The sequence below is a fragment of the Aplidium turbinatum genome, chromosome 3, assembly GCF_918807975.1.
Source record: "Aplidium turbinatum chromosome 3, kaAplTurb1.1, whole genome shotgun sequence".
Taxonomy (NCBI): domain Eukaryota; kingdom Metazoa; phylum Chordata; class Ascidiacea; order Aplousobranchia; family Polyclinidae; genus Aplidium; species Aplidium turbinatum.
In genome coordinates this window covers 645,196-659,450 of record NC_137474.1, presented here as the reverse complement: position 1 = coordinate 659,450, position 14,255 = coordinate 645,196, and the positions used below count along the sequence as shown (strand labels likewise).

At 38.3% G+C, this 14,255-nt stretch overlaps 1 protein-coding gene across 1 annotated transcript; it reads right to left on the bottom strand.

Moving 5' to 3' along the window:
• Window positions 1-2,737: 2,737 nt before the first annotated feature.
• LOC145767415 (uncharacterized) lies at window positions 2,738-13,333 on the bottom strand. Its single transcript, XM_082579232.1, has 3 exons — window positions 12,351-13,333; window positions 10,339-10,555; window positions 2,738-3,931 (listed from the first exon to the last, which is right to left on the bottom strand). The coding sequence occupies exons 1-3, from the start codon at window positions 13,231-13,233 to the stop codon at window positions 3,754-3,756; spliced, it is 1,278 nt and encodes a 425-aa protein (XP_082435358.1). The 5' UTR covers window positions 13,234-13,333; the 3' UTR covers window positions 2,738-3,753.
• Between the last annotated feature and the right edge of the window lie 922 nt (window positions 13,334-14,255).

The window sequence follows — 14,255 nt, the reverse complement described above, 5'->3', positions numbered from 1 at the left end:
TCCAAATTCCCCCCCTATAAATTTAGTTTCTTAAAAACTCGTTTACATTAATATTTTAATCTAAGTCTTGTAAAATAAAATTTCACTAGCAATAAGCTTTTTAGCCTGTAATATTCCTTTTCATAATAAAATAATTCAATTAATGAAGAACGTTGCTGAAAAGTATTTTATCCAAAGAAAAAGACCAAAAATGACATAAAAAGACCAGCTGAAAGTCTCCCTCAGCCATGCAAACATTGATCTAGATTCGTGGGAACAACTTGCTAGTGACAGATCACTCTGGAGAAAAAGAAGTAGGGAATGCATGGAAATTTTCGAAAAAAACAAGATACAAAAAGCCTATAAAAAACAAAGCATTAGAAAAGCTAAAACAACCACGTCCGACACCCTCCATACAATGTGATTTTTACCCACGTCTTTTCCCTCATAGACTGGGCTTCCAAAGCCACATACGACATCACCATCCAAAGCCAAAATCGATTTGAAGACGAAACCAATGCTCGGACACGAGCTGGAGTCAACGACATTCAAAATAGAAGAGTCAATGCATTTAACAGTCTGTGTGATGCTTGTGACTTTTTGTTTCGACAACTCATGGATATGGTGGAAGAGTAGGCTACTGGAAAGAGCATAACGAATATTATATTCTCCACGTCTAATCTGCTTCTCTGTTTTGTTTTCATCTGTAAGAGTTGAAAAACCTGATTTGCATAGATAAGTGGACGCAAACGGAAGGATACTTTGAATAGGTTTCTCTGCCACTTTGGGATAGGAATTACACATTAATGGCCAAAATCCAGTAATTGATTTTTTTCTCTGAATAAGTTTCTTGCGCAAGAATCCATCTTGAGTTTTAAAATTTCATTCTGCAATTTATCGGGAAGCTTTTCCATCAACAATGTGAATGAATTTGGTAATAAATCAAGCTCATCGTCATAAATTTCTGGAAAATATCGAATTAATTCCAGCTCTAATGCTGTGAGATATTGCAAAATCAATTCTTTTTCCAACTCTGGAAGAACTTGTTCTTTGCCGTCAACAACCGGCACCGATGATAATTCTTTAAATATGGTGACATGTTCATTGTTCATTCTAATTTCTAACTTTTCTCTTTCAATTATCGAGCTTGCTGGTGAAAGCTTCTAAAGCATCTTTAAATGCTGAGCGGTACTGGCATCTGCTCCTGGAAGGGCCATCCAAGCCAGCCTGGTTGAAAGGTAGAGGCCAGAAAAAACGCAGTCCCCCCGCGATCAGGACAGCAGAGCCTTTTAGTACGGTAGGCTACCTTAAGACAATCTCCTAATGACAGTGACATAAATCAATTACTCTCCTCCATCTTGCCTTGAGCCAGCACGGAAGCAGTGCAGTTTGTAAATTCACATGGTATCAATATGTCAATAGCTCATGGATACAAGTACAACCCATGTTGATGCGAAATCTGCTTCAAACAGAGATGGCAATCGAATAGCCTATATACCGTGTATTGGTGTTTTTCCCTTTCATTTTCAGATTTTGTTTATTTAATGGACCAAACATATCAACCAAATAAGCAAGGAATCTAATCCATTTGTCATCATTCAGCAATGAAACAAATTCCAATCTTATTTAAAGGTCAAAAAAATAATTTAAGCTCGTCTCTGAGCTCAAACACTAGCTTGGTTATGTTTCCTCTTGAAAGCCATCGAGTATTTGCATGAAAACGAAGTAGGCCTACGTGATGGTTTGCATCCATGTTACTGCACAGTTGCTTAAATAATAATCGGTAGTCAAGGGCTTTTCCTTAATGCTCTAAAGCTCTGGTCTTGGCCAACTTACTAGGCTTAAAAAGGTTCACAATCCTAAAACTAAATTCCCCCCTGAAAATTGCAAAATTCCCCCCCTAGTGGGGAATTCTCCCCCAGTTGGGAACCACTGAGCTACGGTTTAAGTGACGTAAAAAGTGATGGATTTTTTGTCAGCTGGTTGGCTTAGGGGTTAGGGCTAGAAAGTAGTCATTTCATTGACGTGGGTTCGATTCCCACAACTGCTATTGCTCTTTTTCTTCTGTAATTACCAAATAAAGTTCAAAACAAGCATTAACTCTCTGGCTGAGTGCTAGAAGGGTCACAATTGGACGGTAGCCTCTTATAACATGTTCTGATTGGTTGGCGGTTGCATTGTAGTCATTCGCAGTGGCAGAATTTCGACTTGTTAAAGTGGCTACCCGATTGTTCAACCACAAACGTCATGCATGACTTCCCATCGATCACGGCCCATTAGAACACGTGATGACAGGATCAAGTGGGCCACCCTTTCTTCATCTTCCCCTTAGTTGGTCGCGTGGTGTGACAGTTGATTGTTTCGTCACATCAAGTTGTTTCCAACTACAGAATTATTGAGTCCGCTCCGTTAGCTCAATGGTTACGCGCCCGGCTCAAGATCAACCGGTGCTGGTTCGACTCTCGGGGTGTGCGCTTGATTAACGCATTTCAGGACTGCTCTCCATTCAGCGGCACCTAGTGAGTGGAATATTTCCCCGCAACAGCACTTCAACAATCGGAAAACTTTTCTCTGCCAATCTCGGTAACCAGCCCTGTGTACCAAGCCTCTCCAAGTATGCGAAACTACCAGGAATAACCTATCAAGGCTTTGTCAGTCCGAGGATAAGGATTCAAAACTAAACCATAAAGCACAACTTAAAAATTAATTGATACAAAGTAAAAGATGTTGAAACCAAATTCACGCGTGAGATTGTGAATGTTTTAATGGGCGTCGAATTATCATCAAAGAAGAGCCAACGAAATCGATTCTTGGTAGAAATTGAGGCGATTGCATCTCGAGGCCTGATGATTGTTGATAATCATCACACGAGTTAAACAGCGGTAAGTTATTTAAAGAAAACCGAGAAATGTTTTTGTTCAACACAAAAAATAGAAAAGCACAAATGATAGACGCGAAAACAAATTCTCGAGAAATCCAGAAGTAAAAGAAATTCGAAACCATGACAATGAACTTTAGGTTAAAAATATTGATAAAACACACCTCGCCTACTTACTTCAAAATACATCATTATAACTTTTATCTTAAAAATAGACTTTTATGTAGATTTTAATATTCTTTTTATATAATTTTTTGTATATTTTTTCACTTTCTTTGAACATTCTACTGAAAAGCAAAAATTCATAGATGACGTCATCTCAATTTTGAAATTTAACACCTGGCCGCTGGTAACCGTGAATGACGCAACAATGAACTTGTTTATGTGGCGATAATGCGATAGTGATGTATAATTATGCAGAAAATTAAACAATAAACAAAAGATGTCTTCATCAAAAGTCTGTCCCAGACCAGATGGTGAGGCCGAGTTAACAAACTTGTCGTAGAGTGACATGAAAGAGATCGCAACCGCAGATCACCCAAAATGCTTAAGAGTCCCAAGTAAACTTGAAACAAATTATTATTTTTAAACAATTTGCTCTTAAACAAGAAGCAGATGGAATGTCATCTGACGACCCTGCTCCCTCGTGGCGCCGAATGTGACATCCAACATACAACGACTGTAACTTAACACCGTCATACGTTGGAACATCCTCCAATGTATTCCAGGAAGATTTAGAAAGTTTTCCAGTGAAAATAGATTGAACAAATTCCAAAAGTGCATCATCAAATCGATCCAAGAACCAGATCCCGCTCATTTATCAGATGAAGATGGACGCATCCCGTGCTTCCTATCCGCGTGATTTTTGACGTCAACATCAGAACCCTCGTTCTGCTTCACTGCACATCCTGCAACCGGGCTTGCAATCTGTGCAGCGCGAACAATGAAGCATTTCTCAGACACAGGGGATCAGGGGCCGGGATTGGGGTGCTCGCGAGCGCTTCCTGTTGGAGCTGGTTGATTAGTCTCTGAGCAGCCTGTCTTTCGGCCGCACGCTCTTCCGTAGTTTGTCTCCTGCAACATATTGTGACGTCACAAATCGATACAACTTCCAGATACATTCTACAATTTAACGTTTCTTTGCAAAACAATCTCCAACTGTGGTAGTGTAAGAATAAGTTTGTATTTGGTTTTGTCATCTTTCCCTTTTGTTGGTGCCAAATTCGTGTGTTTAGTTATCGTTCTCTTCATGTTCGCGCCAGCAATGAAAAATAAAATTGAATTGAAAGAATTAAATTGAATACATGTTTGCAATATTGTAATAAATTCGCACTTGATATAAACATTCTTTCAAAAACTTGTTTCAGTCAATTTTATCTGTCACAGTATTATTGGCTTTGTTGTGATGAATTAGACAAAGTTGTTTGCAACTTCTACACTCTCTTGCTGGAAATACAAACAAAAAGAAATGTGACATTTACACTGCACAGAATATAAAACGCACAAATGCTGCCTAATCATGGAGAGCCGTTAATCAACATGTTCATTTTGTAACAAGAGAAAGATGGGAATATCCCACGTGACCATCTAGAAGGCGCCCCCAGAAACAACAGATTGTTCTTAGGGTACATCGCTGCTGGGTATGGAATGACAATAGCGGAAACTAGCGTCGTGCACAGGGGAGCAACCCCACAAATGGATTCTAAAGATGTCAACCTGGCAATTTATTTCTCAATGTTTATTGGTTTTTGAGATTCCCAATCCCTTTCAACTTTTGCAGGTAAGGTCGCCTTAGATCAGATAACTCAAAGTGGCAAACGTGATTGGAGCAGCATAGAAAGCCGAATACTTCTCTGGCCCATGTTATCCGAAGCATCACTTTTACATAAATGTTTTGTTAACGGACGATAAATCAACGTTTGGTGATCCTCGATGCAGTCTTTGTACTTCGAGGATCACCATGAAATTTAAATTTCTTTGCTGAGCTATCGCCAGAAGCAGAGGTTGACCTGATCCGTTCCGAAGTCTCCATTAAGCGATGGAAACACTGCCGAAGATCTAGATATCCAGGTGCAATTTAATAGGTGTGAAAATACGCCTGAGGCTCAGTGAAAAATTCCTCAGCTTCGACGTGTTCTCTTTTCAACCAATAACATGAAATAATTATCACCATCGATTGCTGGTGGGAGATTGTATTGCTGCTTTCGATGGAGCAACCGCTCGAAACTCCACTAAGTCAGCTCAGAATGATTAGGATCGATTGGGACCATTTCAAGCCAAAGTCGCGACTTATGAATTTTATGATCTGAGTTGGTTGTTGGCAAAGTCGTTCAGGGAATACCTACATTTTGGTAGATCATTCCATCTGCTTTGTTGCACAGTGTTGCCAGAACTTTATAATTGTTGATAAATCTGCTCAATTTCTTAATTGATTGATGATTATTTTAAATTAACTTTTAGTTTTAAAAGTTTTGTTTGTTACCTGGAAACTTGGGCGGATTTTAAAGAATGGCTGAAGACAAAATCTTCAAACGTTGTTGGTTTAAATTCACGTTTTTATTTCTCGCTCAACTTTTCAACACAAATCGATGCTGACGTCATAAGAACCAAGTTCAAAATTTTTTTAAGATTAAAAATAAAAGTTCAAAGGCCACAACGTTGAAAAAATATTGGCTTGCCACACAAGAACAAGAGATGGCGTTGATGGCTCATTAGGCGTGGATAATTACTAAGACAACAACCCTGCCAGGTGGTAAACTATTGCTTTCATGTTCTGACGTTGAAAGACGTTGTATCAATGCTAAATTTTTGCATTTGACTATTTGCCGTTCACTAAAAACAAGCTGTCTGCTTTGTCCAGGTGATTTCACCCACCATCGACAATCGATGACAACGCAGCAGTTACGTCATAAAAGTAAAGTTGAGTTCAACCAGCTATCGAGTTATTGTGAAAATGTCGAAAACGTTTCGAAATTCGTTTCTGTGATAAATTGTTTGATTTCTTTGCCACCGCAAATCAACACTTTTGCGGTTTTCATTTTCCTCAACACTCTCAAACCTTCTAAATATAATTCCAAAACAAAACTTCATTCCTAAACTTTTCATCAAATTTTCCTATAATTCAACTGATGATCCACTGAGATGCGCGGTGTGACAAAACATTTTAAATAAAGTAAACAATATCACACCAAATCAGAAGAATCGGTTTATTTATAAATAAATAGAAGATTCAAATAAAAAAAACAAATTCAAATAGAATAGGTTAAGCTAATTATTCTATTTGAATAAGATTATACTGATGAAGCCACACTTGTGTGGCGAAAGCTCTGTACTTAAATAAACTGATTCTTCTGATTTGGTGTGATATTGTTTACTTTACTTCTAAATATAGTTTTCTTTCTTTCATCAGAAAATAGAAAACATGAAAATTGCATTTGAATCCGAAACTAGATAAAAATAATTTTATCATAAGTTTTTTTTATTTTAGTTGTAGTATGTTAATGCAATTTAGAAAAAAACTTTGCTGTCGTGCTTCGCTGAATTACGCTTCAAATTGTGAATCAAAATCCTGACATTGCAATGAAGTCATAGTGACGTATTAGAAATTGATTGCTCTTTTTATTTTCTGTTTTATTTCGATTTTTGAATCCATAAAAGTCTATTCCAGGGTTGCAATGTCCGATTGTGCATCCATGCAGATCGGAAAACGCTTCATTGGAATCCCCGGCAAGAAAGATTTTATCATCGAGCTTTGGTTTTGTGATGAAAAAAATTCCATAAAACATTAACAGCAAAAGGTGTGACGTCATGAGAAGTAAAGTCTGTCTGACAAAAACAACAAAGCTCGTCCGCACCTGCAGGTCGCGGTCCAAGGTCGCGTCTGTCCGCGCCAACGCGACCTCACAATGGAACCGCAGCGACGACAAAATGGCGGTCGAAGATTGCAGCTGCTGGTTCACAACAGTGCAAAATCTTCAACTTGCAATAAAATCAGTGTTTCTAGTGAAGAACCAAAGATACCGACAAAGCTGCCAGATGTGAATCATTCAAATATTGTTGTGCAGTAATAAAAGTATTGAATAGATGAAAGTACTCTTTCGTTATCTTAAAATGTAAACATTTATTCATGTAAGCCTAAACATAACCTAGGCGTGGTAAAGCATCGAAAGCGCAGCTCTCGGGCGTAGTCGCGCTGCGCGTTTCAGAAGTGGCTGTGTATGAATGGAAAAGTTTTGACTACTGTGAGTGTGAACGTTGGTAATTAGACATCGAAGCTTCTGAATTCAATCTTTTCCTAAATTTATGCTAACTTGCCAAGGGTTACTTGCGTTACTATGGACAGAAATAAAAACAAGTTGAGCCAAGACGGATTGGCTGAAGGTAGAAAAGTTGCGGAGATGTCAAAGCGAGAAGTTGATTGCACGCGCCCCATAGTGTCTTGTGGGGTACGGCGGGTTTGATGATAACAATAAACTAACCCGGACTGCCAAATCCGTCATTTTTACATTGATTCAACGTCTGCAGACGTTGCTATTGCACGTCTTGCAGCGACTGCTGTCTGAAAGCCAACTACCTTGGCACATGGCACGTGCTTCAAGGACACATGGATGATGTCATTCTTATGTAACAATCACCGAAAGCCAGTAATCGTAACCGAATCAAATCAGCAGAAAGATTTGATGAATTCCAGTTGAGTGAAAGAGTTCGCTTTGTTGTATCACAGACACACAAAAGTAACTTCAACGGGTTTAACATTTCAATACACTAAGAAATACAAAATAAAACAAACTCAAACATTTTCGACACGTACGTATGTCCTCATCCGGAATTATAAATCAGCAATATAACATAGAATGAGAATTAGAAGATAAATTTGACTATGCACTATAACTTTAACGGCACTCAGGACTGAAAAGCATAAACTGAACAAATGATACAAGAATGATTACGAGTGAATAACACGGCGGGAAACAGATCACATGATGTGTAAAATACCAGCATGTGACAACGCACAAGAGGGAAAGACCAGCCACACAAAAGGAAGGACTGTTTCCCGCCGTATAATTTCCTCGTAATCTTTCTTGTGTCACTTGTTCAATTTATGCTTTTCAGTCCTGAGTGCCATTAAAGTTATAGTGCATAGTCAGATTTATCTTATAATTTTCAGTTTATGTATATTGCAGATTTGTGATTCCGGATGAGGACACACGTACGTATCGAAAGCGTTTGAGTTTATTTTTAATTATTTTGTATTTCTTTGTGTATTAAAATGTTAAACTCGTTGAAGCCACTTTGTTTTGTATCCCAACAGATTGAAAACAATTAGTTTCATTAAAAGATTACAATTTGATGTTTTGTTACAGTTTCATCGGGCAACACTGTTGATTGAAGCTGACAATGCACTCTGTGAAGTTTGTCATCGATCTCTCGACTTGCCCACAAAAAACGTAGAAAACGCGTTTATTTCACATTATATGATATAATTTGACGTTGAGTTAAGCATTGATGACGTCTTAATTGGGTCATATTGTGACGCTGCTTCATGATGAGCATTGAGCAAGTAGAAGCGTCAATGAGCGAAAAGTCGTTTTCTGAGAGATGGCGCGAACTTCGCTAGAGCGACCGAGACTCTCAGAAGATCAAGAAGCGATTGTTTTCTGCTTCCGAAAGTTTCGACTCCAGCGACCAACGCGACTGCAAAACGTCATCAGTGTTGATGACGCAGTTGGGAATAGACACAGCCGTTCCATCCTCGAGAGTTTCAATTGTTATCTGAATCGATCGAACAATCGATCTGTTTGCCACTTGCAGCGAGATTGCAGTTGGCAACAAAATGGCGTCGATTGCTGCGCTTGGTCGACGCAGATGAAGCGACAAATCGTGATGCAAATTTGTATGTTCTCGGTCGTTGCTTGAACTTCGACGTCTAATGATGATAAAGCGACGTAGTGAGGAAGTTTGTGGAGTACAGTTTCCTCATCGCACATCAAAGCCAGTGTTGCCCAACCATCAAGAAAGGTGTTGCCAATTTCATGGTAGAAAATAATTAACTTGTTGAAGAAATTTGATGTTCTTTAGATGTTCTTCAAACCCAATCGACTGATCCTCGAAATAAACTTCCCAGTTTTTCTGTCAACCGGAAGCCGCAGAAGATTTGTTTTCTCTTGATTGTTGTTCAAGAGTGAACGGTTTTGTTAAGTTTGTTTTAAAAGATCTTCAATGTTTTCCCGGCAGTGTATGATATCTTTTGCATTCCCCTAAAGATCCTCACCTTTAGCTTCTTGAATCTTTTACTTTCCTAATTGTCATCATTGATTAATCTTTGCAAAGTCTTTAAATTTTCTGATCAATATACTTTTAGATGAACCTTCTTTGTACTAGTTCCTAATTTACAAACACTCTCCCGTGACAAAGGAATCACCTCGCGCCAAAATTGTTTATGACGTCATTCATGACCAACAGGAACCTTGCGAGTGACAAAAATAAAAAAAACGCAAACAATTTCTACAGTGACTCCTGATTGTTACTGGACGCAAACGCGATGTCCAAAGAGTTTTCAAACATCCAACTTGACCCGATTGGGCATCGAAGCCTGGTCCACCGCTACCATCGCGCGGTGTTTATTTGAAGTCACAGTCGTCACAATTCAACAAGCACCAGCAATTAGAGTTGAAGACATAAGATCGCGCGTCAAGGCGGAAACGATTTTTACAAGGACAATTTTGCCTCCAACTCAATCAACTACTTCGAAGCTTGTTTGAAGAAACTCCACCAACATTCTGTTCAGGCTTACTGTGAATTGTTTATTTTAATTAATCGTTGTGAAAATATACGAATTGTGTGTACACATTAAAGTGCTGACAGACAAGCCATTGTCGAGGCTGTAGTTGCATCGATTCAACTGAAACAAACATTACAATAACGTAGACCTGGCAAGCTGGATAGTTTTGCACGACGCGCTTGTACAAACACGTTGGTTGATCCCATTCGTGGATCACAATCTCCATTATGCAATCACAGTCACACGAAGATGTTTCAAACAATGTTTTCAAAATTGTTTTCGTGACGTTTCTTGCAGGATGTGAACCTCAGCCAACGTGGGAAACAAGAAACAAGTTGAAACAATTTAGCTTGGAAACAAGCGTCTATGAATTGGATCCTAGCCTTACCATTCCTGAGAGGCAACTCTTCTTAATTAGTTCGTAATGGAAAAATCAACTTTCAGAAAATATTCGCTTTTTATAATTACTTTAAACTTTTAGAATTTTAGAATCGCTCCAAGTTATTATATGGTCTGAAGTTATGCCCGATCTGAAGATTTGAAGCTATGCAGGGAATTGATTTTTCCGGGCGTTGATATTGTGAGTTAGTTCTTGCTGAATATGTTTGGCTCTGCTTGCTGCATTAAGCGCTTTGTTTGTATTTTATTTCTGTAATAAAATATATTATCTTGAAGACACAAAATAGATATTTCCTCCTACCTCCATTTTGTTCTCCGGTTCTGGAACCAAGTCTTCACTTGAGAGTTTGTCATCTTGAGGTGTTTAGCAATAGAGATCCTCTCGGAGCTTGCAAGATACTTTTGCCTGTGAAATCTCTTCTCCAACTCACAGATCTGGATGCGACTGAACGATGTTCGCGGTTTCTTCTTCTTAGGAGGAGTTCGACTTTGGTAAGAATGTCTCAATCTCCTCGTCACTGAAATACATCGCGGATTCTTACGATTGTTATAAAGTGGAGCGAGAGCGACAGCAGACATGACGTCATTAAAATATTGGTTCTTATCTTACGTCACATTTCTTTTAAAGGCAGAAATCTAAGAAACGATTCTAAGAGTTGAAACGATTAAAGTTTAGATTTATATTTTGAGGACGACGTAACTTGAGGCACGTTTGGAAGGTTATTATTGTTTACAGAAATTTCTTCCAATGCAATGATTGTTGCATTGGAAGAAACTTCTGTTTAAACAAACAAGACTCTCCCAGCACTATCGCGATCCTATGACGGATGAGAGAACTTCGGCTCACAACGCGTTCTGGCTGCGCGTGGTTGTGTTTGTGTTGTCAACATTCACTGTATAATCATTGACGTGTGTCCAATTGTGAAGGAATTAATTTAAAAGATGACAAACCACTTGTGATATCATAGCAAGTAAAGAAAGAATTTTTAATCAAGGCATAAACCGAATAATTAACAACGCGATTATGTTGCAGCGATTTCGATCGCTTCTTTCAGATGTTTCTAACTCTCGAAATTCAAATTTGACGCCAAGAAATCGCAAGACAACACAAATTCGCTGACGTCACTTTTACAATAATTTTAACGATAAATATTTCGCAGTTTTTCAATTGCTGGAAAGGTTTCTTTTTAGATCATTCGAATAAGGCAGTGGCTCCTAAACTATGGGTCGCGACCCAAAAATGGGTTGCAAAGGGTCAAAAAGAGGGTCTTGTTTCAGTAGTGGATCCGGGAGGTCATACCCCACCCTCAAATTAAATAAAAGCGAAAACAAAACGTATAAACTTTCTCCGTTTCTTTCACATTTTGTCGGTAAAGTTAAATGTTTGTTTTTTCACTGCAATCAACCGCCACCTTGTTTGGAATGTTGATTATGTTAAATCAAATTACAAGACTTGCTGCTATCAATATTTCGAATATTGCACCACGACCTACTAGAACACGGCCAAATATGTTGCTATTTGAGGAAATTTCTAAGAGTCTGAATTGTTACAGTCATAGCTATGATAAACCTGTCATCTTCCCATTACTAGAAGTAAGTAAAAGAAGTAATATTTGCACCTACAGATATGTTTGGCTTGTTTAACTGGAGATTAGGTATGTATGTTGAGCACAGTTTACACAATAAGAATGTAATATGTAAGACTTTTCAACTGCACCCTGGAGGTAGTATCGTTTGGTGCAATTGCATGTTCCATTTAAAATATCAAGGATTTTTTGATGATGTGTCAATTTTGATGTGTCAATTTAAATTTTAATTCGTTTGTTTTTCGCCAAGTTTAGTTTTGCAAGTGAAATATGGCTATTGGTGAAACATCCTGCTTTACAAAAAAACCTAACGACTGTATGATGAGACTACCTCTAAGATGCAGTTGGAAAGTCTTACATATTTTACATTATTATTGCATAAATTGTGCTTAACATACATATCTAATCTCTGGTAAAACAAGCCAAAAATATGTCTAGATGCAAATGTTGCTTGTTTTACATACTTCTGTAAGTGGAAAAATGACAGGTTTATCATGGTTATGATTGTAACAATTCAGACTCTTAGAAATTTTTCCAAATAGCAACATATTTGGCCGTGTTTTAGTAGGCCGTGATTGCACAAATTTAAATTTTTAAAAATATTAAAAGTTTCCCTTTTTATACATGAATATTTGTGACGTCACATTAAGTTATAATTTAAGTCGAAAATTAAATTACAAGATTTTAGTAAAAGGAAAGTTTTTACAAAGTCATTCCTTTTACTTACATGCAATCTTCTCTCGTTTGCTTTCCATCCATGGGAAATTCACCGACAGCTGCTTTTCATGCAAAGATCCAGAGCTGGGGAAGTAAATCGAACTTTTGCCGGAAAAAGACGCTTGTGTCACGGCAGAAGTAGCAGAGAAAGTGTCGGTCGCAAAAGAGGGTTGAGAAGAAGCTACAGTTGAGCTGTTGGCGGGGCTAAGGAAGTGGTCACTCCCGTAAGATGTTTGCGGAACTCGCCTTGTCATCACTGCGGCAGCATACCCAGAACAACAGTTCTCAAAACACTTGGAGGTGTTGAAAGTGCCAGAGTAGTCATTTTGTCTGTGTCGATATTGGGGTTCTGTGCCCAATTTGCCTGATCGGGGGTAGCGACAGTCACTAGAGCAAGAAAATTGAAAATTAGGGTAGTCTGCATTTGGGCCTGATAATGGCCGCAATCCAGAACTCTTTAATGAAGAAAATTCTGTTAAAGCTGAAGCAGGGGCGATTGGGTTTGGGGCATGGCACGGGTTAGCTGAACTTGAGGGGTAAGAACAATTCAAATTGTGTTTGGGAGCTGGGTTGGTCACGTGATCATCAGAATTGTTGTCATGACAATAACCGTTGCCAAGGTAATGAACAGAGGATTCGGGAATTCTACTCCCACTACGGCGATCTCCTCTTCCCCAATAATTACCCAATCTGGGGTAAAAACACCCATTGTCATAAGGTGATTTTTCGCTTCGATTTTTGACGTCATAATGGCTCATCGGGTAAGAGTGATACCTCCCTTCATCTTCTACGCTTGATTCTTCAGAAATTGGGCTCAATATCTGGTTTATGCTGAAAGAAATATTTTCCTGTCCCCTCAAATGGGGCGGCATGGGGCGAGCCTGGTGCATCATGGGTAATGAGGTGGAGGTTGATTGACGACACTTTCCACTTTCTAACGAATTCAAACAAACTTTCAATAGTTTTTGTAGAAAAACAACGTTTAATTTACTTTTTCATAACTTATGTTACTTCAACGTCAGTTTTCTGCATATTTTAGTTGTTAATTTTTGATTCACAACAATTTCACGTCATAAGATAAGATAAGCAACAAGTTACTAGAGCTGTGAGAAACTAAATCTTAGTTTGAAATAAGTGAAAGACTTTATTTAATTTCAAACAACTTTCATGGAATGAAAGATGTTGAGCCAAAAATAAACTTTGTTTCAACAATCTTGTACAAGTTGCTGCTGAGATCGAAACAAAAAAGCTTCAAATTGCGCAGGAGAACAACTTGCTTCCATAAGACACTCAGCTTGTTGCTTGCACAGTGGAAGCTTAAAAGTTTCTCGGCAACTTGAGATATTTCTGCAAAAGACGCGTTTTTCTTGGACTTCTGTTAATTCATGCATCAACTAACTTTCCTTTCTTGCAGTGTTCGCGCAATTATGCAATAAACAAACCAAACCCTATCTCGCATTCAATATTGAACAGGTTACTAACGTTGCCATTTACCACATTTCTTCTACAGTACGTTTTAATTGTGTCTTTCTTGTCTGTGGTAATTCAAAAAATGATTTAAAAATGTTCTTGCAAAGGCCCAAAATGATTCGTAAAACAATCAAACAACTTGTCCAAATCTATCAAATATTTTGTGGTCTCCAGATTATACCTGTTCTCGGGACCGCGACTCGAACTCGGTAACCCACTCTGCTCTCGGGACTTGACGCTTTCGTTTATTGCTATCTAATACAAGTTCCATTTATTACATTCAGACCTTCTCGAAACGACGAACACAATTTACAGATTTTTCAAAGCTGAGCCAACCATGAAGCTTTCGAAGTGACAGCGATGAAAAAATACAATAAACTTAAGTTAGAATCTTGATTGTGTTACGTTGATCACAACTGAACACTGTCTTCAAAAGTTTGTCCAC